Source organism: Alosa alosa, chromosome 2 (genome assembly GCF_017589495.1).
Source record: "Alosa alosa isolate M-15738 ecotype Scorff River chromosome 2, AALO_Geno_1.1, whole genome shotgun sequence".
In the NCBI taxonomy this organism is placed as follows: Eukaryota; Metazoa; Chordata; class Actinopteri; order Clupeiformes; family Clupeidae; genus Alosa; species Alosa alosa.
The window spans coordinates 10520303-10548225 of NC_063190.1; the positions used below are offsets into that span (position 1 = coordinate 10520303).

At 42.1% G+C, this 27923-nt stretch overlaps 2 protein-coding genes across 4 annotated transcripts; both read left to right on the top strand.

Moving 5' to 3' along the window:
• The first annotated feature begins 1983 nt into the window (after positions 1-1983).
• LOC125286884 (eukaryotic peptide chain release factor subunit 1) lies at positions 1984-11692 on the top strand. 2 transcript variants are annotated; one of them, XM_048232197.1, is made up of 11 exons: positions 1984-2252; positions 2688-2793; positions 3803-3978; positions 5635-5774; positions 6398-6536; positions 7694-7884; positions 8011-8140; positions 8332-8505; positions 8785-8849; positions 9545-9692; positions 9869-11692. In XM_048232197.1, exons 2-11 carry the CDS (start codon positions 2708-2710, stop codon positions 9949-9951), a joined length of 1332 nt encoding a protein of 443 aa, XP_048088154.1. In that variant the 5' UTR covers positions 1984-2252; positions 2688-2707; the 3' UTR covers positions 9952-11692. The 2 variants fall into 2 exon arrangements, with proteins under 2 accessions (XP_048088154.1, XP_048088163.1); XM_048232206.1 differs by lacking the exon at positions 1984-2252 and adding an exon at positions 2402-2529.
• A 462-nt stretch (positions 11693-12154) lies between these two features.
• LOC125287178 (F-box and WD repeat domain-containing 11-B) lies at positions 12155-26803 on the top strand. 2 transcript variants are annotated; one of them, XM_048232750.1, is made up of 13 exons: positions 12155-12259; positions 14505-14567; positions 15091-15310; positions 18383-18569; positions 19026-19116; positions 20187-20324; positions 21813-21931; positions 22404-22653; positions 24430-24548; positions 25108-25218; positions 25532-25610; positions 25685-25849; positions 25959-26803. In XM_048232750.1, exons 1-12 carry the CDS (start codon positions 12221-12223, stop codon positions 25844-25846), a joined length of 1578 nt encoding a protein of 525 aa, XP_048088707.1. In that variant the 5' UTR covers positions 12155-12220; the 3' UTR covers positions 25847-25849; positions 25959-26803. The 2 variants fall into 2 exon arrangements, with proteins under 2 accessions (XP_048088707.1, XP_048088698.1); XM_048232741.1 differs by having other exon boundaries at positions 25532-25849.
• Positions 26804-27923: the final 1120 nt, after the last annotated feature.

The following is a 27923-nucleotide window of genomic DNA, read 5'->3' on the forward strand; positions in this document are numbered from 1 at the left end:
GTTCAATAGTACGTGATTGTGTGGTTGAGTGCACGCAACTTCTCAATTGTGTTCTGTTGTTAATTAGTTAGAGTTCGTTATTTAATGCATTTTGTTGATTTACCATGTATGATGTTTGTGGCGTTCCTGTTTGAGTGCGGCCAGAGCCCATCTACGGAGAGCCTCCCCACTCTCTATTAATCCCATACAAACCGAATTTGGCTGCAGTTCACCAGAGTTCACCTAGATGGCGATCGCGGGCGAGTCCAAAATACATGGGGTCCTATGGAGCTACATGGCTAAATGTATTGTTTTCACCTATTTAACAACTGAAACCCTCAGATTTTATTTTATTTTTCGCAAAATGGATATGGATTATCAATCAAAAGTGAAATAATCCGGGAGTCATGTCCTTTCGTTTTCTTACAGGTTGGGTCGTTGTTGCCCATAACACACTAGCATTGATGCTATGCTATGCAATGATCATGCTAATGAATGACGTCATTGACACGTTTGAAAGGCTTTTTAGAACAATTAAGTGACTTTAAAAAATATAATGCTCAACCAAGTGTGTTGTCTTTGCCTGCCCTTTCGAATACAATATTCAAATTACTTGAAAAAAAATTATATCCCGAGAAAAATGGATTTTGACGGGTACTGCTCCATAGACCTCCATTCATCGCCCGCGAGCGCCCCTAGATGCAGTACCACACCGGAAGAGTTCCGAGAGTGAAGGTTCTCCCCTTATTAGACATTCTCTGGTGCGGCCGACTCCGGGAGCTGTGTGCGTCATGGTATTTGGTCCGGGCGGACTTCCTGACTGTCAAGACGGAGCGGCAAGTTCCGCTGGTTTAAATTATCTATGGCCACATCCATTTAACGTCTTTGCCATGGGGGAAGGAGAAGCCTTTCGTGTTTATTGACTGGAGCTTTCTGGTTGGATTCTTTTGTGTTTATGCCCAGATGTCTTTGTGTAGTTTATTTATTGCTAGCATTATGTGTGGTTATCTTTTTGAATGTTTTGGTAATGTCTGAAAGTTAATTGATTTTGTTGTGTTCCCCTTTTAGTTATTCATGGTCTGGCCAGTCTGTATTTAAGTTCCCCTTTGTCAGTTCTTGCTGTGTGTTCATGTCGGAGGTCTATGTTTATTCTGTTTAGATACCCTTATTTTGGGCACAGAGATGTATTTAAAAAAGTAATTTATTGATTTTTGGTAATAAAACCATTTTTGCGGAATTTGCAATCCTGGCTCCCTGTGTCGACTGCTCGATCCCTCACAATGACACTCACTCCCTTTAGCACCTCACCAGTCCCAGCCCTGTCACTAAGTAGCGTGTCCATGACAGCAGAATCACTGGATCTAAACAAACTTTCGAAGTGGCTTAAATAGCATTGAATGAGACATGTGGCATCATTTCTAGCTAATAAAAATAAATATATCCATTTAAACGTGTTTTACCTGCTAGGCAGCAGCTTAGCCACATAACACGGATTTCCTGGCAGGTGTAATAGAAAGAAACAAAATTCCAGTGGATATTTCACGTCTTCTCAAAGACTGGCGGCTGTTAAGAGCAACATTTTTTGCCAAAAAAATAAAGCCAAAACACGTCCGTGAATTTAAGGATTTTAAACACATGCTGTGAAGTTACATGCAGGTCTCTTTTACGGAGGAAACCCATGCTAAAATAAAACTCTGTAGTCACGAATTTGATCGTGTTGGTATTAATATATGTTGTAGTATGTGATTCCAACAGTGTAAAAAAATATACTAACGTCTTAGAAACGTTGTAAAATTATTGAAATAGATTAAGAAAGCCACCGCTATGGCGATTTCAATGGTTAGATTGATTTGTTTAGATCCAGTGAAATTGCTGCCTTGGCAACGCTACGTCATGGCTTCGGGACTCTATTACCAAGTTCAAAGAAGGAGCAGTATTTGCAGTTTCATTGGGACTGATTACAAATCAGATGACCAAACGCACTAAAGTAATTAAATACTTATTTAAAATACATAATGAGTTATGACTACAATTCTAGCCTTTCTGAAGACTGACTCGTAGTCCCCTCTACACGTTCCTTGTCATCCAATGAGAAGGACATATCCATTTCCAGGAAGTGATCTAACCGGGAACCCTTACCTCACGTGAGCTAAACCGTACCACGCGCAGCAACCCCGAACCGGCTCGGGAGGCAACGTCGGAAAATAGCAGCCAGGTACAAACATCAGAAGTGAGATTGGAGACGCGACAAAACAGCAACTACCAAGGAGTCTGTAAGTGGTCAACTTAACGGAGACATTGCGACTTAAGGAGTCCTACGAATGCAATCGCGTAGCAGTCTACTCACGAAGCAAACTAGTGAAATAGGTGGGCTTTAGGGCCTGGGAGGGTTATTGTGATCGATCATGCCGGGCTCTCTGTATATTCCCAATCTAACCGATGGAGAAAGGCCTTCTCTCAGTTAGCTCGCAATATTTCAAGACACATTGTGTTACATTCAACGCACTTTTGCCCGGCTGTCATTTAACTTAGTCACTAAATTATCCTTAGGTGTGGTGTATGGTTTAGGAATTGTGTAGCATCGAATTGTAACTTACTCTTTTTGACTATTAGCTCTCAGTTTCTCATGTAACTAGTTGGTGAGCACAATTTCTCTGCCTGCTATCTAGGTTGCTAGCTAGCTAACATAGCTAGCCATTCTGTTTTAGGCTGAAACGATTCAAGAAAGATGGCGGACGACCCCAGTGCTGCAGACAGGAACGTGGAGATCTGGAAGATTAAGAAGTTGATTAAAAGCCTTGAAGCTGCCAGAGGGTAAGTGTACGAAACCTTGGGATGGGTAGAATAGTCGTAGAAGTGCGTAGCTGAATGCTGTGTTGTTGAACGGAAGTTGTGTCAAGCTGATAGACGGGATAGTTTTTCACTAAAGCGAGTTAACGTTAGCTAAACCCGTTGTGATGTCAAACTTGTTTCAACGTTAGCATCCTTTCATATGTGCAGAACATAGTCATGTCAGGTTGTCTAACATCACCCGAACATTTCACAAATAATGGCTAGCTAATATTAGCGTTTAGCCAGCTGAACTTAGCTGATTTGCGCTTGACCTGTAAGAGCACTTGGGATCCTTTGTAACCTTACCCTGTTCTCTAGATTGAAGGTTGACCGGTGCACGGGGGTTTGCAAAGTGTAACAGTAACACACCTTTCATATCAGCAGACTTCATACAAGATGTTGGCTAGTTGATGTAGTGGTACGACATTGAAACCCCAGAATTCCATCTGTTTTTCAATTTTGGGTCAAAACTTGTTATTCACGAAATGGTTTAGATTGCTACTGAAATATAGTTGTAATATACTGGGCATGTTTCTCTTGATACAATTGCACCTTATGTACATCAGTGTATATTCATATGGTTAGCTCTGAGTATGATGGATACCATTTTATTAGGGCATGTTGGAATGTTTGCTTTTCTTTCCTGTTGACTTTTTTCAGGATGGCCAACAATATACATGATGCATTTTGAAAGGACCACCAATAGAAAGATGGTTTAATTCAGATGTCAAAACATTGTGATACTGACCTCTACTTGTGTGTTGTCAAACATAAAGATTATGTCAGAAGTGTAACTGGGAGTTTGTTGCTAGGTATCATATTTGCAACAACATTATTGATTCATACCAACCCACTCATGCATTTATAGAGTTACCCCATTGTAGGGAGTCACTATTCGATAGCTTGTTCTCCCCATTTTTTAAGGTGTTGTCATGTGTGGATAAAGTTGTTCTCGAAACTGATTTGGGATATTGTTCATTTTTTTCCTTAGGAATGGCACGAGTATGATCTCTCTAATCATCCCCCCGAAGGACCAGATTTCTCGAGTGGCCAAGATGTTGGCTGATGAATTCGGCACAGCCTCTAATATCAAAAGTAGAGTCAACCGCCTCTCTGTGCTAGGAGCAATCACATCTGTACAACAGAGACTCAAGCTCTACAACAAGGGTGGGTTTTTGTGTTTGTGAAAATGCCAGCGTATATATGTGGTATTCTTATACCCATCTTTTCTTGAGTTTGCTGAATGTATAGGTTGCGTGTGGAAGATAACATTTCATCAAAGAATGACACTGGTACTTGTTTAGACAGGCATAAGCAGGGTAGGAATTTCACGGCGGCGGCAACAATGGCCATGGCTGTTGTTGGCCGTGATGCTCCTTTGAAAATCAAAAGTTTACAGGCCACTGTGGCCTTGGTGCCCCCTCCTTTCAATATTCTGCTTTGCATCCGTCTAATAGCGGTTTTTATTTAGCCTATGGCCTGTCAAAATAATTTTAGCATTCACAGCGCAAATGAATTCAGTCTTACGCAGTGGAGAAAATGACAGTGCATGGCAAGAAAGAAAGTGCGTCTAAATTCACCCATTCTTCTCAGTCGAAATACTCGCGATCGCGAAGTAGCCTACTCATCACACATGTATCACATGAAGGAGCTTTTTCTCAGCTTTTAAACGATGTGAGCTGCTAATTGCTGTGGTGAATGGTTCTGCGCCCATCTCCCTACCCATTCATCTCTGTGGAATACTTCACGAACCCTTCGTTCAACACATGACAAACCATATATCAGAATAAACAGCAGATCTTACCGAACACAAAGGTGTAAAGCAGTCAGAGAATATACAGCTGACTAAGAGTTTGTGAAAGGAGCCTTAATGATCACAAAATGCTAAGCATGCATCTAGGGTATTTGAGTTTCTTAAAGCTGAGCTGTGCCTAAATTGTTCAATACATAATTTCATAACAGGCCAAATATAAAATGAATGTTAAATATAGCCTAGATATCTGTACATATTAGATGATCAGATGATTTACAGTTCTATGTAATATGTCATGTTTCATGTTTTTGTAATGTTTCATACAGTGATGCAGGTCTACTGCTGTGAATAGGCTAAATACAACTTTCATTTTTATAGCCTACTACTGTATAGTTAACTTTGGCCTTGGTGCCCTGACATGTGGCCTTTGTGCCCCACATAAAATATGCCCAACTGAAGGCCAAGTGGCCTTGCCCCTAAAATAGTGAAATTCCAAGCCTGGGCATTAGTGTTAATTGCTCAAGTCAATGCAGTGAGTGATTTGGGGTGGAGGAGGTTGTTAATACGAGTTCAACAGCCACTTGTTGATTGGCTTGAAATTATTAATGGCTTGCTCCAAGCCACAAGCCATGTTAGTTTCCCATTTACACAGACATGACTGTTACAAACACAAGAGTTTTTTTTTTTTTTAGCACAAATACTGAAGTTATACTGAGTTATTTTACTAAACCCTGAGTTGCCCAAAGAGCTCTGTCCCTGTAATTGGTGTCTGTAAGACGATCTGGAAAAGAACGTCTACTAAATGCATAAATAGTAACGTGGCTGTTACCAATTTGCTTTCTTTGATGTCAGTGGCACCTTATTATTCAGTAAAGTTACATTCTTAAGCCAGACCTGCTCCCTTTGAGCTTTTCTGTGTGTTGTGTAGGGAAATAAAAGAAATTATTTATGCTTTGAAGGCACTAACCTGGGAGATGTGGTGGTGGTGGTGATGATTTGTGGTGGCCTATTAATTGCCAGGTTCCCTGGTGTGGTGTTTAATCTGTGTGCCCATTTTATTTTTAATGCAGTGCCACACAATGGCTTGGTGGTGTATTGCGGAACCATTGTAACTGAAGAGGGCAAAGAGAAGAAAGTCAACATTGACTTTGAGCCTTTCAAACCAATCAACACATCCCTGTATCTGTGCGATAACAAATTCCACACGGAGGTAAGGATCAGCCATTAAACTTCCTTTTCAACAGCGTCAAATGGATTTTTGGCTGAGTTGCATGATTTCTGGATACTGGTGTTGGTTTAGCTAGAATTCACATAAATTGGAAATGCCATTTATGGTGCAATATTTATTTTTGCACTGAACTATGTAGAGATCGTTGGTGTGTTTTGAGGGTAACCTCTTTGTAAGAAGGTACACTACCGCTCAAAAGTTTGGGTTCACTTAGAAATGTTTTATATAATTCCAAAAGAGTTCTCCAATGTTTGCTCAGTTAGCCTTTTAAAATATTATCAGATTAGTAAACAGAATGTGCCTTTGGAACATTGGTTGAATGGTTGCTGATAATGGGCAATGTAGATATTGCTTTAAAAATTTCAGCCATTTCTTTCTACAACTGTCGAGAACCCTTTTGCAATTATGTAAGAACATAATGTAATCTGAAAACTGCTGCCCTGATTAAAAAAAACAATGCAACTGAGCTCAGCTGGTATTCTGTCTATAATGGAGTGGAATGGAAATTTATTGTAAGTGACCCCAAACTTTTGACCGGTAGTTTATACACAGTTGTCAGAGTTGTCATTTGAGTCATGCTTAATCTTTTGCTCTGTTTACTCTAGGCTCTTACTGCATTGCTGTCCGATGACAGTAAATTTGGCTTCATTGTGATTGATGGGAGTGGTGCGCTCTTTGGGACTCTCCAGGGGAACACTAGAGAAGTGCTTCACAAGTTCACTGTGGACCTTCCCAAAAAACACGGTAAGTGGCCCCACCTCACTCAAAGTCTCTTTGCTTGCTCACTTAACTGCTTGCTTATTAACAACTTTCACACACAGTAACATTTAGGCTAGTGTCTCTCAAATACATGCTCAGTTTCTCACATGCATACTCTGTGTCTCTTGCATAAGTATTTGAGGTCCAAGTTTGAGAACAGAATCTCCTGGCGATAATGAGAGTCCATATGCAATGAATGCAAGGGGTGCCAGACCTAGGCCATACGCACAAAGTGAGCAGGCATTAGGTTAAAGCCCACCAATAGCAGTGTTGAGCAATACCTTTAAATGGAATGCTTCAGATCAGATTACAGTAGCCTTTGAAATGTCAATATTGCTGCACGTCTGAATAGTTTATGTAGCATTTCTTTTGTTCCGAACAATTTCATTCACAAAAACACGGTTGTAGCTTTTCAGACCTGTTTTACATGCTGTATCATATCCAGGCTGTTATAGTGTTCATTCATGTAGCAATAAGATTTGCCAAACTTCATGTTCAATTATAAGTCGTGTTGAGTCGAGTTTAATGGAAACACATTTGCAACTTCTAACTTGCAGTCTATTGAAAAGAGAGGTCCACTCCACTCTATTTTCTATGGAATTAAACATTTCTGATGGAATCCCGGTGGGCTACGCCATGGTTGGAAATAATGTAATGTATGTTGGATGTAGTATGGATGTAGTCTATTTATGCATGTTGTAGTAGCCTATGTTTTAGAATAAGTGACGATACTTTCTGGTACGCACTGCACACTTCCTTGTTCTCATCTACTCCTATACTATATCAGTTTGGTTAGATATTTAATTAACAATCGTCACACATGAAATTGAGATTAGAGATGGCATAGTTTGAATAATTACCATAAAGACATGTTGACATTTATTAGCTGATAGATAGATCAGAATTTAATGCTGGATGCATGTGATTAGTGTATTCAAATCACTCTGCCAGAGAGGTCTCACCCATATCCGAGTTTCCACCTGCATTGACATAGCATTCCGCTGTCAAACTCGCACCCTCGCTGTCTTACTAAAACATTCTACTACCTCACACTGACAAATTCAAACAAAAACACTCCTGCAGTAATCCACCATGCATTAAGCAATGTAGAAGAATGTAATGTGCTGTCTTGTATTGTTCAGGTAGAGGAGGTCAGTCTGCCTTGCGTTTTGCCCGTCTGAGAATGGAGAAGAGGCACAACTATGTACGCAAGGTGGCAGAGACGGCAGTGCAGCTCTTCGTTTCCAACGACAAGGTCAATGTCGCTGGCCTGGTACTCGCCGGATCAGCAGACTTCAAGACGGAACTAAGTCAGTCGGATATGTTCGATCCGGTGAGTGCCGTCGTTACATGAAACTTAACCAACGTACGTGCTAACCTAAATGTTTTAGTGACCTGAGGAAATTTGAGGTGTCTCCTCTGACGATTGGTTGTCTCGTATTCTGTGTTGTCCACATAGAGGTTACAAGCAAAGGTCCTGAAGCTGGTGGACATCTCGTATGGAGGAGAGAATGGTTTCAACCAGGCCATTGAGCTCTCTGCTGAGGTCTTGTCCAATGTCAAGTTCATACAAGAGAAGAAACTGATCGGTAGGAAAACAGATTTAAAAAGATGCCGTTAGAAAAAGTAAAAAAAAAAAAAAAAAAAAGGTTGACTGGGATTTCGCTTCCCACTGAGGGAACTTAATCATTGTGGGTGTTTACACTCTTATTTGCTGATGTTGCGTTCTGTGGTGCTCTGGTATTGATGTCTTGCTGATGGGAACACTCTCCCTCTTTAGGAAGATACTTTGATGAGATCAGTCAGGACACGGGGAAGTACTGTTTTGGTGTGGAGGACACCTTGAAGGCTTTAGAAATGGGAGCGGTGGAGATCCTCATAGTCTACGAGAACCTGGACACCATGCGTTATGTTCTGCGGTGCCATGGCGCCGAGAGCAACGGACCAGAGAATGGTATGAAACCTGCCACCATAGGCCAGGGGTTGCAGGGCTAGACAGTCTGTCATAAGGGTCAAGCATACTGTTTGTCTCAACTGTCAGTTAAGTGTAAGCCTATCTCATAGCTGGACTTACCAATCATAGCTGGACTTATATTAAACTATATAAGAATGACACCTCCCGTATATAGCATATCCTTACAATTGGATGGAACAGCATACAAATGTTTTGGAATTAAAATGTACTGCATGATGGAGAACATTTTCTAATTCTGCCCTTTCCTCTGCTCCCTAGATGAGAAGACTTTGTTTTTGACTCCAGAGCAAGAGAAGGACAAATCTCATTTCACAGACAAAGAGGTACAAAATGTCACAAAGGACAACAACTGTACACAGTCTTCCTCTGAACTTTGTAACTCTTGTCTTACTCTAAATGAAAGGTTGAGTGCACAGTTTAAATGCATTATACAATGGGAATGCCCCCCTATAGGGCATGGGAAATTAAGACTGAGTACAAGCTAATCCCAGTTCTTCCTTCCTGGGGTACCCACAAGCTAAATGACCTATAAGTGTATGTTGTGCACACCAAAGGAGGGGAAAAGGTCAAGCATTTTAATTCTAGCCACATATGGAAAATCACCAAAGCATAATGCAAGACTCTTGCCTCTAATTTACAAGCACCATTTAACATCTATCAGTAGGACTATTGAAAGTCACCTCAGCTAACCCTCCAGTATTTTTTCTTGTCCATGAAATGACCAGAGTGTTAGGACATAAATTGTGCCATTGCTTTGTGCCGTTCTTGGCATTTTTTACTAAAATATTCTTCCTTACAACGCATATATATATAAGAGAGAGAGAGATTAAATGAAATGCAGTTGAACAGTTAAGCTATTCTGTGTTGTGCAAAAAAAGGATGACTACACATGTATCGTACATTGACCATTAACCCTTCTGATCTGGCATGGAGAGGCAAAGAAAACAAGCCAAAACCAATGTAAACTTCCTGTCGGTTACAGTTAATCTGACATCTTTCCTGTGCAATTGGCACCCAGACAGGACAAGAGCACGAGCTGATCGAAAGTATGCCTCTGCTGGAGTGGTTTGCCAACAACTACAAGAGGTTTGGAGCCACGCTGGAGATAGTCACCGACAAGAGCCAAGAGGGGTCACAGTTTGTTAAAGGCTTTGGTGGAATCGGGGGTGAGGACATATTTCTTTCTATTGTTACTGAATGGAACTGTTGCATTTTAAACACTGGCAGCACCTCATAGTTTGCTCTTTATTTGCATTTCTCTGCTTTGTATTCTCTTCACATTTTGTTTTAATGAAAATGTTTTCTTTTGTTTTCTAATTTGTTTCTCCCCTTGCCTCCTCAGGGCTTTTGCGCTACCGGGTGGATTTCCAGGGAATGGATTATCAGGGTGAAGATGATGAGTTCTTTGATTTGGATGACTACTAGGTAGTCAGGACTGAACTATGATCAATGACAAAATCAAATGTAAGGATTCATCCAGGCCAATTGGGAGAGAGAGAGAACATGTGAGTCCTCGAGAGGACGAACGGAGCAATGTGAGAAGTTTAAAAAAAACATAAACAAAGTATAATAGTATATATATGTTGTATCCCTGACTTTAAAAAAAGAACACACAAAGTAATGAACTTTTGGGTCGGACTGAGTCTAGGTTTTGCTCCTCTCCCCTCTCTGTGAAGGTATGAAGTGTCAGAAAGGCCCATTTATCCCCCCTCCCCCTAAAACTCACCTTTCTCCAAGATACAGATGGGCTTCAAGCATTGGCTTGTGTAAAAATAATCTTTTTATACCCTGTCATTTCTCTTTTCTTTCTTTTTTTTTTATTGCTCACATATTACCCACTGTTTTTGCATTTCATAGCTTATTTTAAATTGTATTGATTTGTTCTTATTTTTGCTTTTATTTCCATCTTTTTCACTCTTTTTCTCACTGTTTATGAAGTTGATTGGTTTGCACTACTGCATTTAGGTCTATAGGGTTGAAGTGAGCTGAGTTGGGTTTTCAGCCCAGTTCTGCCCAAGGACTCTCCTTTTCTTTTCAGCTTGGTTATCGGTTCTCTGTGGTTTATTCAGGATTCTGTGTAATTGGTTAGTGGTTGATCCGAACATAGCCGCACAGGTGCCATTCATCATCCATCCATCTATCCACCTAGCTGCTTCCTCACTTGCCTTCTCTTCCATTCTCTCCTTCTGTCACTGTGACTGATAGCGCCCTCTGAGCCAGCTCAATCCCCTCTACTGATCTTCCCAGGTGAGCGGTGGGCAAGATGGATGTCACTGCTCTCCTAGTCTCACAGCAGGGGCTTCTTCATACGATGCCCAGCCACACTCCCAGTCGTGGAGCCCCCAGTCGTGGAGCCCCCTCATGCAGTGTGATGAGAGATTGGGCCCTAAAGCTGACCTCCAGTTAGCCTCCCGTTTGCCCAAAGTGTCTAAGATGGTAGAGCACAAATGATGCTGAGGCTTTGACATTGATGTCGACTGTTTTTCTCCAGTTAGGCCAGATTGATCTCATTTTAGCTGTGTGTGTGTGTGTGTGTGTGTGTGTGTGTGTGGTGTGGGGGTTGTATTTCCTGGCATATTAACTGGTGTGCTTGTGAATCTGTGCTGAGCCTTTGAAATTCTCTCTCTCTTCTGTGGCAGAAAGAGATGTCTTTGTGGGTTATGCATGTGTGTGTTTGTGAGGGCACTTTAAAACTATGCAGGAGTGAGGCAGTGAATGTTTGGTACCGTTTGTATTTATAGATGCTTTGTCCAGTTCTGTTTGGCCAGCTGCCTGCCCTCGTCAGGTCTGAGAACCTCCATAGCCTAGCCTGCAGCAAACAGCATTGAACCTAAGCCTTTCCACAGGAACATGTCAATTGTTACTAGATGAAGGTGGCCCTCCTCAAGTGTCTGCTGCAAGACTAAAAAGATGTGACGGACCTGGCACTGTCATTAGCTGTTGAAGCTGTGGACCATACCAGTGACTGCTTTGATTTAAGACCCCTTTTATTTTTAAGAGGGTTTTACTGACAACCTCACCAAGGGATGTCAAGCTGTAAAACATCTCGATATACCTAACCTTATGTTAAGAAATGCATTGTCTCTTGTTTTCTTTGTCATCACTATTTTGTATAAATCATTTATTACAAATGACCACAACTATTAAACAATTCCGTTGTTTGCAATTTGACCTGAAGTGGTTTGTTATTCGCATAATGATTACTGTATTATGATTACTTTTTATGTGTACACTTTGCTGAAGTTTTAAAAAAGGACAGGTAAAGGGACGAGCACAGTACCATCGACGGGGTATGCGAATCACAACACAGCCTATTCTGGGCGATTAGCTGACATGTATGTTGGTCATCTCATAAACTGTATATATGTATATACAGTCTATGGGTCATCTTATCTTTGACTTACCCTGGAGCGGCGATGACGGATAGCAAGCAATCTGTCGATTTTACCAAAAGCGTGAATCATTGGGGATAACCTCAATCTTTGCCTTAGCAGCAGTATATATCCAATCGCGATCGAGTTCACAGCGAAAACAACACCCTCTTTGTCAGCGCTGGACCAACCAGCCACTCATGCGATTTTACAAATACCCCTCCCCCTCCGCCTCTTGTGTTCTGACGTCGTCTCAGCTGCTGCAGGCCGCCGACGCAGGGCTGGGTTTCCATTTTTTGCTGCGAGTTTCGGGGAACAACAGTATGGAGCCGGAGATGGAGGACAAAACCGTGGAGCTTATGGTAAGTGTAGAATTGATTTAGATTGTCTTCCCATTTGAGTATCGGTTCTAACTTGGAAGTGATGAAGCCGGCTTTAGGACATTCTGATCGAATGTAGTGGGAGAAGATCGACAGAGGGGGAAGAAAAAGGAGGGGTGAGCTGGGAGACAAATAGCCAGGCAGCTACCTACTTTGATAGGAAGGGCCTGATATCAGCTAGCTAGGTAGCTAACTGAGTAGATTAGCTAGCTAGCCAGCCAAATGTGCATCAGTTGTTAAATCGTCCCTTACTCAGTTCTGTTCCATCCCTGTTGTTTTCGTGTGTATTGTGTTGGAGCTTCCCCGTAGTCGTTTGAGACCGAAATGAGGAAGGTATACGTATTGTATTATGCCACTGTTGGTTATGGTAGTAAAGTAAGTCGGTTTTTTTAGCCGTCGGTGTTGACTAACGCTAGCTATCAAGATACCGAGCTAACGTTCGCTAGCTAAGTGGGTCTCACTGCGGCGCCTCTGCGCCATTAGCCTGCCTAGACCCGCGGTGTAATGGTGACTGTGGACGATGTACAGATGACATTACTTTAATCGGTATTTTAAATATCGCAAGCGCTCAATTAAGCGTAATACTATGGATATTGATTAATACCCCGGCGAAACCCTGCCCAGTCGCCTGTCATAGTCGAGGTGAGAGGCGTTTCAAGCTGCGTAGAAGGAAGTAATTTTCTTGCTAGCTATAGCTACCTTGCTAGCTAGATAAATTAGCTGGCTAACCTGAATGTAGCTAGCTATGCTAACTCTTTAGCTACCGGCACCTTTTCTATATGGACACAGCAGCGATGTCATAATCATTTGCAGGATCAATGTAACGTTAGTTCGGATACAAGATGTAGTTGGGGTCCCGTGTACTTTCATATTTGAATGTAGGTGGCTAGCTAAGTAGAACGATGTAACGACAGCTAAGTAACGTTAATATTAGGGCATACAGTAACATTAGTTGCTCCGTCCATTGCTTTGATTACAGTATTATGTGGTAGGTTGCTTTTACTGATCAAATACTCAAATAATGGTCCGGTAGGGGTTACGGTATCGTCTGAAACCAGCTCACGGTAACGTTAATGATCGGTTTGCTGCTATTTGTAGCGTTGAATCACATAATTTAATGTTTTAAATTGTAGTACATGGATGGTAACGTTACTTACCGTAGGTATCTGCTAGCTGCTACGTTACAATGAAATGCAAGCCATTTTAGTGTTGGTTCACATGAAGACTGTCATCACTATTTACCGATGCTAGGGCATGCAAGATTTATTTTTTGTGCAGTGTGGACATATACTATTGTCATGATGGAAAGGTAATACTAAAATGTAAAGTAGATTAATCGCAAACAAGGCTCTGCCCACTTGTCCCAGGTAATTCATGTCTCCTTTTTCCATGCAATGTTGCCATCCGACAACTAGTGATGGCTGTATAAATTAGTTGTTGCACCGGGGTCCAGGTGACCATGCCTTGTATTGCTATGGATACAGTCAAAAGACTTAAGGTGACATGGACCGCAACTGTTTCTAGGTGTGTCGACATTTCAAGAATCCGAAATGTTTTTTGACTATTGCCCTAGTCAGACAGCGTATTCGTTTTGGATTCTGTAGTTGATGGGTCGGCTTGAGCATGCATAGTCTAAACAGTCCCCGGAGTTGAGGAAAGTCGGGCCCTAACACCTGCTGTACCCTATAAAAGGGTCTGGAAGTGGCACCCTCAGCACAGCAGCTGCTCCTGTTGCTAGCTCCCGCTTGCCCATAGTTGTCGGTATCCTTTATTTGTGCAGTCTCTTGTGCTATATTTGTGTTTAATTTGTCATGGGGTTATTCTGATTATAAACAGGGATGTGGACAAGCTAAGATTGGATGTGGCATTAGAGAGTCCAATGTAAGGTGCCTGGAGCTGCAAATGATGAAAACTATGTGTGCAGTTACCCCATCCCTCCCGAGGTTTTTAAAGAAGACATTAGCGTTTATGTTTGTTTTGCTGACATCTTGCAATTGAAAGAAGGTTGATTTGTATGCTCCTGGAAGCCCCAGGGTTCCTGGATGGTTGCTTGAACTCACGCTGGTACCATACCGGTTGTTGCATATACACAAGAAATGCAGGCCTGGGCAACTCGTACATATTTAGTATCACCACAGTGTCAGTTGCCTGCTTGCCTATTTCCATGATCGGCATTCACAGATGCTCTTTGATGTCTGTCTCTCTTTGCCCTTCCCCCAAAAAAAAGAACACCTCCGTCATGGAGTCACAGACAGGGGATCTCTCCCCCAAGACAACCACAGTGTTCAAGGTGAGTGACCTTATTTATTTGCTGAATAACATTATTTCTTTGGGCTTGAGCACAACTGCCATTTCTATCCACTGCTTCTTTTGGCTGTAATGTGTGCTGGTTCCTCCAGAAATTGTTTACCAACATGATTGAAAATCTTAAGAAGCTAGGCTACTGGAAAGGATATAATATTTTTCTCTTATGGGTTTAGGTGGTTTCCCATGATGGGTACCATTTATTGTTGATGTATTAAGTTGGCCAGCGGTGAAATGTTGCTCTTTTTTCATTAATTTGGCATAAAAGGCTGCTTTTTTGACCCTACCCAGGGTCTTTATAGGCATGCATGCATACGAAAGAGGTGTAATTGATTTCGAAAGCAATTATTGATTTCTTAACACTTTTTGGTATTGATTGCTTGAAGCTGAATTTCTTTTTTAGTTATCTCCATGAATGTCATTTATTTGCCTTTCAGCCTTTTCAGCTTTCATTTGTATGGGCTGATACAGAGCATGACTTTCTGATGCATTATTTGATTTGATTTCAGATCACCAACGGTCCCATGACGGGCTCACGGAAAAGGCCATCGGAGGGTAACTACCAGAAGGAGAAGGATGTCTGCATACAGCTGTTCGACCAGTGGTCCGAGGCAGACCAGGTGGAGTTTGTGGAGCACCTTATCTCGCGTATGTGCCACTACCAGCACGGCCACATCAACTCCTACCTCAAGCCCATGCTCCAAAGGGATTTCATCACAGTACTGCCAGGTACGTGTGCTGATATCAGGACAACACTGGGTCTCTCATTCTATGGTACATCTTCACATAGGACCAGGCCTTGTGTGAAATGGTGTGTTTCATTTAGTAAAGTTTAAGTTGGTTATGTTTGTAGTTCAGTTCATGTATAGTTTGTGTGTCTGTTTATGCTGTGAGAGTAAACTGTCTTACTAAAAGTGAGGAAGGATAATTTAATTTGGTTGATATTGTTAATCTATCCACCCCCCTTAAGATATCACATTGATCTGCATTTTATCATTTAAATAGAATGTGTAGAAGAAGATGGGGGAAGTGTGTGTTTGGCATTTCATAGCCTGTGTAACATTTATATGTATTTGCCACTATGTCAGTCTAAAGATGGTTGATCCTTGTTCATAGTCCATCGGGCTCCTCTTAGCTACGTTTTGGGTTATCTAGCCCATCCCAATCCACAGTCTGTAATTGTCAGTACTGGCTTTAGATGGATCTGGTTGAAGGGTGTGACCTAACAGCTGCAGTGTCCAAATCTTGGTGGTGTAATTATGTTGATGAGGTTTACATTTAGTGTGTCTGCATCCAGTCTCCATGCAGTTGCGTTTCCGTCGTTTTAGTTTAGTGCTGCTGTGATGTGATGCTGTGATGACCAAAAATGTATATCACGGTATTTTTCAAAATTCTTACGGTTTCACGGTATATGACGGTATTTTTTGTGCACGCATAATCAGATGTTCACTGCATTTTCTACAGGTTGAGAGAGGAATTGCTGCAGTACATTGACTAAGGATGGTCTATTTTACTGTCATGATGTAGAATAACTCCACTAGTGGTAATGCAGTTTTGCATGGCCCCAGAAAATGATGCTGTTTACAAAGAGCCACTTATGATTCTAATGCATTAGAATGCAAAGACAATTGAAGTCAAAATACAGAACTTTCACTGTGCAAATTTCACAAACATCTTGTATAAAACCAATAAAAATAAAAAGTAAACTTGCAATAATTATACTTTTTTGAAAATTATACAATTTAAAATAAAACCTCTCTGCTAATATGCTTACTCTGACAAATAGGCCTATCAGAAACATGCCTTATTGTTATTGTGTGGTTTGCATGACGTTAGTGGTAGGCTAACGTTAACTTCATGTGGATGTGCATGTCTTGTTAGCCTGCCATGAGCTTCGGTTCGGTTCGCTAGGCAAAACATTAACAAAAAAGTTCGTTTTGGTGCACTGATGACCGTCAGGATCATTTCTAACTAGCTAGCTAGTATTGCTCAGTTCATAACATGCTTCACTTGCTACCTGGATATTTTCAGCGAATATTCTTAAGGTGAGATGAAAGATAAGAACATTAAACTTCACTGTGTTCGGTGGGTTGCTAACTAACATCACCTACTAGCCAGCTAGTTACAGCTGTAGAACAATCTCAATAGAATTTTCGTGACTGTAAATCCCTTTCAATGCAGTATCCCTTAATATAACGTTTTTCCTTAACTAGAGAAACAATTTAAGGTATTCTGTGCAACACCCTTAAATAAACCCCTTACCGGTATATGGTGTGAACCGGTATACCGCCCAGCACTAATGCTACGGGAGTTTTTAAGGTGATCTATATACTTTGACCGTGATCTTCTAGAGCTGCCCCTGCTCTTGTGTTGAGTGAGACCCTCATTTTCTGTGCCTGTTGACAGGGACACACCCAGATTGTTATTCTTTTGAGCCAGAGGGTGGAGGATATTTTTGAGTGGTTAAACAGATGGAAACAGGATTATCAGTTGTGATTATGGAGAGAACTTTTATTCAGACAGATTGAATACATCTAGCGACAGCATTGCACAAGATTTGAAGGATTGCTCATCTATGTATCGGTTTGATCAATGAAATGACTCATCTGCTCTGACAATATCCACATCCTGTTTACATTTTGTTGACTCTGAAATTAATTCAATAATTTCAAAAAGTGTATTACTTTGCTACATGTGACGACATTATTGAATTGCGAACATAGTGGAAAATGTCACCAGAAATCCCTTAAGAACAGAGACCTTTTTATGACCCTGTCTCTGTCTGTTATTCAACCCATCTTTTTTTGATAGGCTTAAAAGTTGGATTCACTGTGCCCAGGGCCAATAATGACCTGTCTCTCTCAGAAGAGACCTGTCTGCTCTTCAGATGGCTGTCCTTGGTATTCTAGCTGTCGTGCCAGTCTTGATGTGACTGGTGATAGTGACACCATGTCTGCCTCTATCTGGGTGTTTCAGACTCCCACTGCAGTGTTATGGAGAATAGTCAAGTGTCTGCTGAATTGTTTTCACGATACCAAAATTATTGGTTCAATACCGATGCCAAGTAAAAAAAAATTGATTTCTATACTTTTTTAAAAAATTTATTTGATTTGAGGGACCCCACCACCTTCACACCACCAGTAATATTGAATATTTTTGTGATCATTCACACCAGTGGCGATCCTAGACTCTGCTCGACCCTCAACACACACACACACGGAAAATGAAGGATTATGTCATGTTTCTATTTCATATATTTTGGAATTCCTATAAAGTTTATATTTGATTAATAATTTTAGTATTTTCTGTTCTGCATAATTACTAATGGCTACAAATATTTAGTAATTTGAATGCTTCATATTGAATTTTACTATTGTACTTGTCTTTAATGTCATTACGGTACATTGGTGGTGTCTATTTTAGTGCCTGTCACTTTAACAAGAATGTTAGTCATTAGCCAAATAGTTGTGCATAGTGCAGGATATGTGGATGCAATTCATCATGTTTTCTGTCATTAGATAAAATAAATGTTCAAAAACGAATAAGTCAAAGAAAATCTTTGACACACAACCAGTGCTCATTTGTATCTGTAACACTCAAGTAATCAAAATGGATTTGTCATCTTTTCATCATCTCTTTTTGAAGCTATGTCCCATGTTTTACTACAATGCTTTAGCTAAAGCTATGCTTACTACATGATCTGACTAGGTCTGTGGCCTCTGACCACCTTGTGACCTATTCATAAACCAAACCTCCATACATACCGAACCCCCTGCTCTCTACCTCTTCCACCCCCTTTAGCTCAGGGTCTGGACCACATAGCGGAGAACATCCTGTCGTTCCTGGACGCGCGCTCGCTGTGCTCGGCCGAGCTGGTGTGTAAGGAGTGGCAGCGGGTCATCTCCGAGGGCATGCTGTGGAAGAAGCTGATTGAGCGCATGGTCCGCACCGACCCCCTCTGGAAGGGCCTGTCGGAGAGGCACCAGTGGTGAGTTCAGTGCCCCCTTTGTCATTGGGCTTTACAAAAAAATCCAGAGCATGAATGAGGCAGCAGTGTTTGAAATTGATAATCGCCACTCCAGTCACTAGATCCACTTGTCCCCTCGATAGTCCCATATATGTCACACTATATCTATATCGTGAGTGAATTAGTGAATATTTCAAACACAGCTTATGTGTATGTGCCTCAAAATCTATGTGTGAAGTAACTAAGTGAAGAATGTAAATTGCCCTGAGCAATGGTTGCAAGCTTGACAGTCACATTAGCAGATTTTCCCTTGAAATATTTATGAAGAAATATTTTACGTATAAAGTATGAATTGTGGTTGTCTGTAAATGTTTCAGAATTGTTTACTTGTACTGCTCTTTGTCCGAAACATAACCCAGGTTTTTAGATGTAGTTGAAAATATGAAAACTAATATCCTACACCTTTGAATCCACCAGGGAGAAGTATCTATTCAAGAACCGGACAACAGAAGTTCCGCCAAATTCCTACTACCGCTCCCTGTATCCCAAAATAATCCAAGACATTGAGGTGAGTGCCGCAGTGCCGAGCCTTTTCTGCTAAGTGAGATTAAAACAGACGGGTTGGACAAAGACAGGCGCACATCAGCTCTGCAGTAAATAAGGATGATTTATAGCTGAGGGGAGAGCCGCTGTGACCACTTCTTCCCCTCTCAGCAGTTTAAAGAGGACACTGGAGGGGCACGTTATGTCTGGACTCGGCGGGACCCTGTACTGCGAGACCGAATGTTTACTCAAAGCCCAGACTCGGCATTGTGGAGTTTTTGACCTGGCAAAATTCTTTCTGGGCTTGAGAAAGATGAAATGGGGCAGAAAAAGATGGAAAAAAAAAAGAAAGGATACAGAAGTGCTGGTCTGAGTCAGCAGACCGTAATGCATGATTGTTAGATGAATGAAAAGAACTGATGACCACACATACAGAATCGAGAGATTTTCTTAGCTTGACGGTCTGTGCTATGGATGAGATAGGACTAACCTATGCTCTGGCAGAATGCAGTGGGTCGAGATTTCAGGTGAGATGGTGGTGGTCAGGAGAGCTGTGTCAGTGGAGTGCGCTCCTGTTTTTCTCTGAAAGGGAAACTAGTTGAAATTTACTAGGTGAAGGTATGCAGTAACCAGGCTGCACCTGGAATTGATGGCTATGACTGATTTAAGTCTGGAATTAAATATGTAGGCCCCGTTAGTGTAGTATGCCATGTTTGAGTCCACTCTGTGTCCCCCGGCGTGTGGCTGCATGGGAGGGAAGGACTGAGCCCTATGGAGCTGGTGGTGGTGGGGCTTACATCAGTGAGGGGAATAGCCACACCACCCATTAACTTAAAGTAGTCTCTGACACCATGCAGGGGAGAAATATAAGAATGGTACTGCAATAAGCATCTTACTAGCCAAATTGCAAAGTCAGATGGAAAATTGTGTAGCTCTCTTTGTCTGGAAGACTGATTTGTGGGGCCTCATTTTTGTGTCAGACTTATTCTTTCTGCCTTGTCCACACATTCATTGCTCTCTCTCTCACTCACTCTCTCACTCTCTCTCTCTCTCTCTCTCTCTCTCTCACTCACTCACTCTCCCTTTCTCGCTCAGACTATCGAGGCCAACTGGCGGTGTGGGCGGCACAACCTGCAAAGGATTCAGTGTCGCTCGGAGAACAGCAAGGGCGTTTACTGCCTGCAGTACGACGACGACAAAATCATCAGCGGCCTGCGAGACAACTCCATCAAGGTGTGTGTGTGTGGGAGGTCTTGGCCAACTCCGTATCTGGGCATCTGTGGGGTGTGTTGAAAGAAAGAGTTATGGTCTCTTATTACATCAAGGCCTTTTTGTGACTTGGCACATTCACAAAAAGGGCCAGAGCAATGAAGATGCAAAACCCTAGTGTTTCTTTAAGACTTTGCCTTTTCTGAAGTGCTTCCCATGGGTGAAAACTCATGAAATTTGGCACACACATCCATTTTTACTCAGATGTTACGTCAGCAGCAGTTCAACATTCAACATTTAATATCTTCATATGGCTATGTTTTGAAGATATCCATCAAGTCTCATGGATAAAACATTTCAGGCATCCAGTCCTCTCTATTCTCAATTGTCATTTTAGGTATTCACAATGGAAAAATTCCATAAATACTGCCATTAATGTGTTTTTGGATTTCAATTTCAAATCCACAACTTCTAGGAAAAAAACTGTTGTTACTAGTCATAATATTATCAGTTATATGTCCAGATATAGACAATGTGATTTTGAATATATAATACTGACTAGTAACAATGTCATTATAGACATTATATTAAAGATACTGATAAAATAGTGTGTATAGTTTCCTGTTCAAATGTTGTGTGAGCTATTTGTTGTTTTAAGTACTGGTTCAGGCACATTGTTGTAGGCTTCAGTTGAGTTGTAGTGGTTTGTGTACTGCGTATGTTAAGAATCAAAGTGGACTGGTATTTAGCAGATTATTTTATCCAAAGCAACATGTACTCAAACTGCAGCAATGCTACGACTCCTCCACAACTCCTGAAGTCGTAAGCTGTAAACAATGGATTTTATTGAGCAGCACCGACAAAAATAGAACTAAAATGTAATTGACACACAAATGCACAGAAATGGTAGTTACACTTGATGATCAAATGCTATCTGCATGTGAAAAGTCTATGGCTGTGTCCAAAATTAAAGTCCAGCCTTCTAAGATAGCATTCGGTGGCAGCAAGCATCGAGGCATGTCCGAATTAAATAATTGTATAAAGTTCTGCCTTATAAAAAGCTTTTGTGTTGCCCAATTTGCTTTACTACCGTACTGTCAGGCACCCAGAAAGAAGTTCTTAAAAATGTCTAAATCTTGTGAAATTCAGCACACACATCACGTGTGTGCATTTGACAAAAACACCACATGTGAGTGAATTGTTGGATGACAAAACATCACAGCTAGTGGAACCGGAGGTGCTAGGTCCAGTCATCGTCGCTTGCAGTTATTTCTGTTTGAACTTGACCACGAAGAACTGTTTTTAACCGTGGACCAGTTTCTTTCTCTTTTTTTCCAGCATATATTTTGGGCTTTTTTATGCCTTTTAATGTGGGATAGTTGAGAATGACCGGAAGCGAGTGGGAGCGTACGGTGCAGGTGCCCCAGCCAGTTGCACCACGGCTGGGGCCACCGTGGACCATTTTCAACAACGGGGGTTAATATCTTTACTGGTTTGTGTGTTGCGGTGCAGATCTGGGACAAACAGAGCCTGGAGTGTCTGAAGATCCTGACGGGACACACCGGCTCTGTGCTCTGCCTGCAGTACGATGAGCGGGTCATCGTCACAGGTTCCTCAGACTCTACTGTCAGGTATCGAGCCGCCTGCTCTTCATGTCTTAATGTACCCCCCTCCCCCACCCCTCGCTCTTCTGTTCATCCATCCATCCATCCGGTCCTCTACAACACAAGTATTAAAATAAATAACAATCTGCTTAGTGTGATAAAAATCAGTCACTTACTTCATTGGTATGTACCACTTCATTATTCCGCACTGGTCTGACTGATACAATAGCTCTCTATTTATCATGATTCTTGTCACCTGATCTAAATCCAACATGTGCACCATGTGTTGTTTGATTGTTGTTATTGTATGAAAAGAGGTTAATGCTAAGTCAGTCTCTTTGAATAACCGATGGTGGAAGGTGTTGCCGTCTCTCCACCCTGTATCTTCAAATCACAGTTAATGCTTGCCCAATGCATATTGCCACTAGCATTAGCCAGGCTAATGTGTAGGTACTCAACTCGAATGTTAATCATAGTTTTACCTGCCTTTTGCGTTCAGGGTGTGGGACGTGAACTCGGGCGAGGTTCTCAACACGCTCATCCATCACAACGAGGCGGTGCTTCACCTGCGCTTCTGCAACGGTCTGATGGTGACGTGCTCGAAGGACCGCTCCATCGCCGTATGGGACATGGCCTCGCCCACCGACATCAGCCTGCGCCGTGTGCTGGTGGGACACCGCGCCGCCGTCAACGTGGTGGACTTCGATGACAAGTACATCGTCTCTGCCTCGGGCGACCGCACCATCAAGGTCAGTTAGAATTGGGACGAGGGATGTCGTTCTGCGTTTTGAGCGTTATTTTTATATATATTTTATATATATATATATATATATATATATATATATATATATATATATATATATATATATCTATATCAAATTCGGTTTTGGTGTAAATGCAAATGTGGCCTGTGTGTGTGATCAGGACTGTCTGGAAATGATCATTCAGATAAAGTCTGGTTGCGCCTCCCTGGTTGTGGGATCTGGTTGAGTGCTTGCTGAGATGCTCAGCTCAGGGTTGAGAAGTGTCCAGGTGTCCGGCCTCATTGATGTTAATGATACCTTAATTGGCAGGGTAAAACATCTTCCTGTTTCCTGTCTTTCCTGTGGACTTTTCTTTTGCTGTCTATGGGACAGTGCTCTTCCACAGGAAGTTGATTTACACAGCGGCCCCATCTTGTGAAATGGGCTAATTGTCTTCAGCATGAGGGACCCTGTGTGTGTGCGCCTGTGGTCTTATCTTTGGTTAGTGATATTGAGTTAGATGGATGGGAAGTTGCTGAATTGGACAGAGTGTTTATTCTTATGTATAACCACTGTGCATGAAATAAGTAGTGTTTTCCCATTGTAAGCATTGCTATTTTTTGACTAGAAGAATTGTACAAAGTTTTGTGTCAATCAATAATTTAATTATCAAAACTTCAGATATATATCTGGCAACTAAGAGAACTTTGTGAGTATAGTTTGCGGTCCAAAAAGAAAAAACGTAATGTATGGCACCAATCCAGTGTGTCCCGGGCATGTCCTTGTCTAGGAGTCAGGATGTTCTGAAACAGGAGCTGTAAACAGAGGACACCGAAGCAAAGCAAAACACTCGGGGACGTAATACACAGGAAAAGGCACCCACACACTCCCCACATCTAAAGTCCCGAAGAATTTTAATAGAACTCTTGACCCATGATCATAACACCATAGTGTCGGTGCTCACTTTCAGCCATGATTTCATTGTCCACCAGAGGGTGCAGGTGCGCAGCTCTCTGCTGTGGGCTGGGGCCTGCTCGTCCAGACTGTAGTCCCGACAGGAGTACTGCCGCCGCTGCCTCTGCTGCTGCTGCTGCAGCCGCCAGCCAAGTTCTGGCGTGGCCCCTCTGCTCACCTCGCCTTGGGCCCGGCTCTGCCGCGCACCCGCCCTGGCCCTCGCAGCTCCCTTCCAGACGCTGGATTTGTGGGCAGCCGGGATTCCAGGAACAAAGAGACCCTCGCGAGCCCACCCATCGCCTTGGGAGAAAGGCCAAAGCATTCCGCAAGAGAAGCAGGAGGGGGGGGAAAAAGAAAAAGAAAAGAGGGGGGTGGGGGGGAAACTCTCCAGAGCTGTCTCCTACAGCTCTGTTCGACGGCCCTCCAAAAACATTCCCCGAATGATGAGGGAGGGCAGGCAGGGCATGCACTCAACTGTGTGTGTGTGTGTGTGTGTCTGGAGAGGGAAACTGGTTCTAAGCCACCTTCCCCTCAGGCCAGGAGAAACAGTGGCTAGAACTGTAGGAGCACTACAGGATTTTCCCAGAAGACCCACGAGTACCCATGTCACTCATAAATGACATGCAGTTTTGGTTTTGAGAATTTTGGGGTGCCTGTGGGTCATTGTTGATTAGGGGACACATTTACTATGTAAGTGACGGACCTCCTATCCAACCGGCCGTCAGATGTGTTGTCCATGTTCTCTGATCGGAGTTTGTTTGTTTGTTTGTTTGTTCATTCTCTGCTCTGTTCAGCTCTGACGTTCTTGTTTTGCTGTGTCCTCTGCAGGTGTGGAGCACCAGCACGTGCGAGTTTGTGCGCACGCTGAACGGGCACAAGCGGGGCATCGCCTGCCTCCAGTACCGGGACAGGCTGGTGGTCAGCGGCTCATCTGACAACACTATCAGGTGCGTTCATTGGAGATCTGGCGATCATAATATGACTCGAGCTCAAAAGAGCAGCTGAAGCATTGCATTGAAATTAATTGAATTGGATGTACTTTATTTGTTACAACATGTGGGGTCCTTAAAAAAATCTCACCTCAACCTCTATAATCAAAATCCCCATAGCTCTTTTCTCTGCTTGGTGTTCTCCAGGGCCCCCATCCAGCTCTGGGCCTATGAACATGAACCTTTGGGTTATTTTTCCACCACATGTTAAAGTCCTGAGGGAGTGCTGGAAGTGAACACTGTGCCTATGTATTGGAAATCACATTTTGTACAAATGCTGTTTGCTTGTATTTTCTTAGGGCCCAGAGCCAGTAAAGTCTTTACCACTTAATTTGCTGAAATATAATTCTAATTACCGTAGTGGACCAATATTCCAGGATGCTTTCATGTGTATTTCATATTCATGCAATTTCATGTGAGGGGAAAGTTACTGTTTATGGAAAGAGTGAAGGATGTTTATTTTTCCCTCCTGTTTTATGCACACCTCTCATATCTTGTCCTGTTTGTGCTTTCACAGGTTGTGGGACATTGAGTGTGGTGCATGTTTGCGAGTTTTGGAAGGCCACGAGGAGTTGGTCCGGTGCATACGGTTCGACAACAAACGGATTGTTAGTGGAGCGTATGACGGGTGCGAAAGGCTTTCTTGTTTTTTGAGTTTGTTTCAGTCTGAACCACTTGTGTAGTCATAATGGAGGATTTCTCATCATAGACAGTTTGGTTTAGATTAATCATAATCAAAATCATAATCTGTCTTTCACTAACAATAACAGACCAAAGCAAGAAAAGAAGTATCAGCTTCATGTATTCTGTATACTACTGCAAAGATTATTTCCTACGTAATTGTTCTCAGCTCAGATATTCAACTTCATCGATTATCTTTACATGAAACAGTTTTTGCATTTTAGACATATAATGAGACGTTTTTGTTTGCTTTTCTCTAGTAAAATTAAAGTATGGGACCTGCAGGCCGCCCTGGATCCACGCGCTCCTGCCAGCACGCTGTGTCTGCGCACGTTGGTGGTGAGTAGAGCCGCAGAACTCGTCATGGTGAGGAGAAAGATGGAGTGTTCTGACCCGTCTTTTCTGTTTCTCAGGAGCACTCTGGTCGAGTCTTCAGGCTTCAGTTTGACGAGTTCCAGATCATCAGCAGTTCCCATGACGACACTATTCTCATATGGGACTTCCTCAATGTGTCAACCAATGGACAAAATGAAGGGCGATCGCCCTCCCGCACGTATACATACATCTCTAGATAGCAGGTATGTGCATCTATTGCAGGTCTTAAACATACACATGTATGAAACAGACATCCTGTTTCAAAGTGTAAGCAGTAAATATTAATTATGTTCTTGTCCTTTTTTACTACAGGGCAGGCCCACTGATGGTCACTGTATGAGTGTGTGTGTGTGTGTGTGTCTGAGAGAGAGAGAGAGAGAATGTGTGTGTGTGAATGTATGTGTGTGAGAGAGTGTGTGTGTGTGAGAGAGTGTGTGTCTGTGTGTGTGAGAGGGTGTACGTGGGTGTGTGTGTGTATCTGTGCTTGTGTGAATGTGTGGGGTTTGTCCTGACGACCGAGCCTCTGTGTCAGTATGCCAGGATCTGAAGTCGAGGAAAAGAACTCTCTCCCCTCTCGTCTTCTCCACTCCTCTCCTCTCCACATCTCCATCCTCCATCTTACTCCTCCACCTGGGAGCCACGCACCTCCGCCCACAGAGCCCATTTACCCCACTCGACACACACCCATCCTGTGCCTGAGCTCAGATGTTTCACCACCGTTGGAGGAGTGAAAGAGATGGGTGGATGGATGGATAGATGGATGGACAGACAAAATGGCCTGTGCCTCTCAAAAGAGAGATGCCACAGAGAGGAGGAAGGTGTGGAAGGGCGTGGGAGCTCCTCCCCTTCGCCTCCGAGAACCAGACTGAGTGACAGAGCTCCCAGTCCCGCCCCTTGTATGGCCCAAAAGACATTTTTCAGTGGATCTGTTTTGCTTTTGATTGTTTTTTTTTTTTTTTTTTTTTTTTTTTTTTTGCTTTTTCTTGCCAGAGGTTTTTTTCCCTGACAGAAGAGAAAAAATATGATGAAACCGAGAAAAAAAATGGTGGAAGACATGGAGAAGGAGGGAGGGTGTCTTCCACATGGACTTTACTGCATGAATGGACGATTGGACAGTAGTGTGTGCTAGTGCCCCCCTTTTTTTTTTTTTGTCTTTCTTACTTTTTTATTCTTTGACTTTTTTTTTTTTTTTTTTTTTTTTTTTTTTTTTTGAAATTTTAAATTTTGCTTTCTTTGTCATATCGTACTCTAATAATTGTAATTCTGTCCCCTTTCAGACTTCTACAGTGTCTCTCCACTCTACTCTTCTCTACTCTCCTCTCTTCTCTTCTCTCGCCTGCTCTATCTCTTTTCTTTGACCTTCCTGTCTTGTCCCATTTTTGCAGTCTGCTTGTCTAGGTTTCGAATGACCTATAAATGAGCTGAATTTAGTTGTAAAACAGAGTTGTCTTGTCTAAAATTGTGTTGTATATTGAAATGATTTTTTTTAAGAAAAAAAAAACACATTATTATTAATAATAATAAAGATCTTGACTGTGAAGGAGTGTTAAAACACTTGTAGAAGTCAGTTGTGTGAGTGTATGCATATGGCCCTGTATGCGTGTGCCTCTGTCTGGGGTGAGCATTTGGCATGCACGATGTTCTCAGTGGTGTGTGTGTGTGTGTGTGTGTGTGTGTGTGTGTATGTATGTGTGTCGTAAGGGTGGAGTGGGTCGAAGTCATTCAGCCGATAGAATGTTGGGGCCTTAAGAGGGTGATCGACAGTGTTGCAGACGACTTTAGGCCAGACTGCCTAAGCTCTTTTCTCTCTCCTCTTTCTCTTCATTTCTGTCTTTCTATGCTTCGTCCTCCCTCAGGTTTTCCCAGGCTCACTTACTAACACAAAGCTTTCTACAAATGCATATGTTCTACACACCAATGTACAATCATAAGTAGTAACTAATTTATGTAAATATAGTAGAAATAATGGATTACTAGTTTTCTTTACAACATACTAGTGAAGTCTATGTGATTCATGGACATTTGAAGACATTTGAAAGGCTGAATCACAACCTTTTATACTGTGTGACCACTAGGTGGTGCTGAAATGTTTGAAAATGTTTTCAAAAATGCCTGTAGTTCCCTCCTTTAAAACGGCTCAAGGTAGAGATGCTGCAAACACAAACAGTGGTTAACCTCCACGTATCATTGATGAAATAAATAATTTTATTAACAGTACTGATTACAATCAATCATATTTCATTCCTTTTCTCACAAGAGATGGTGTATAGGGTTTGA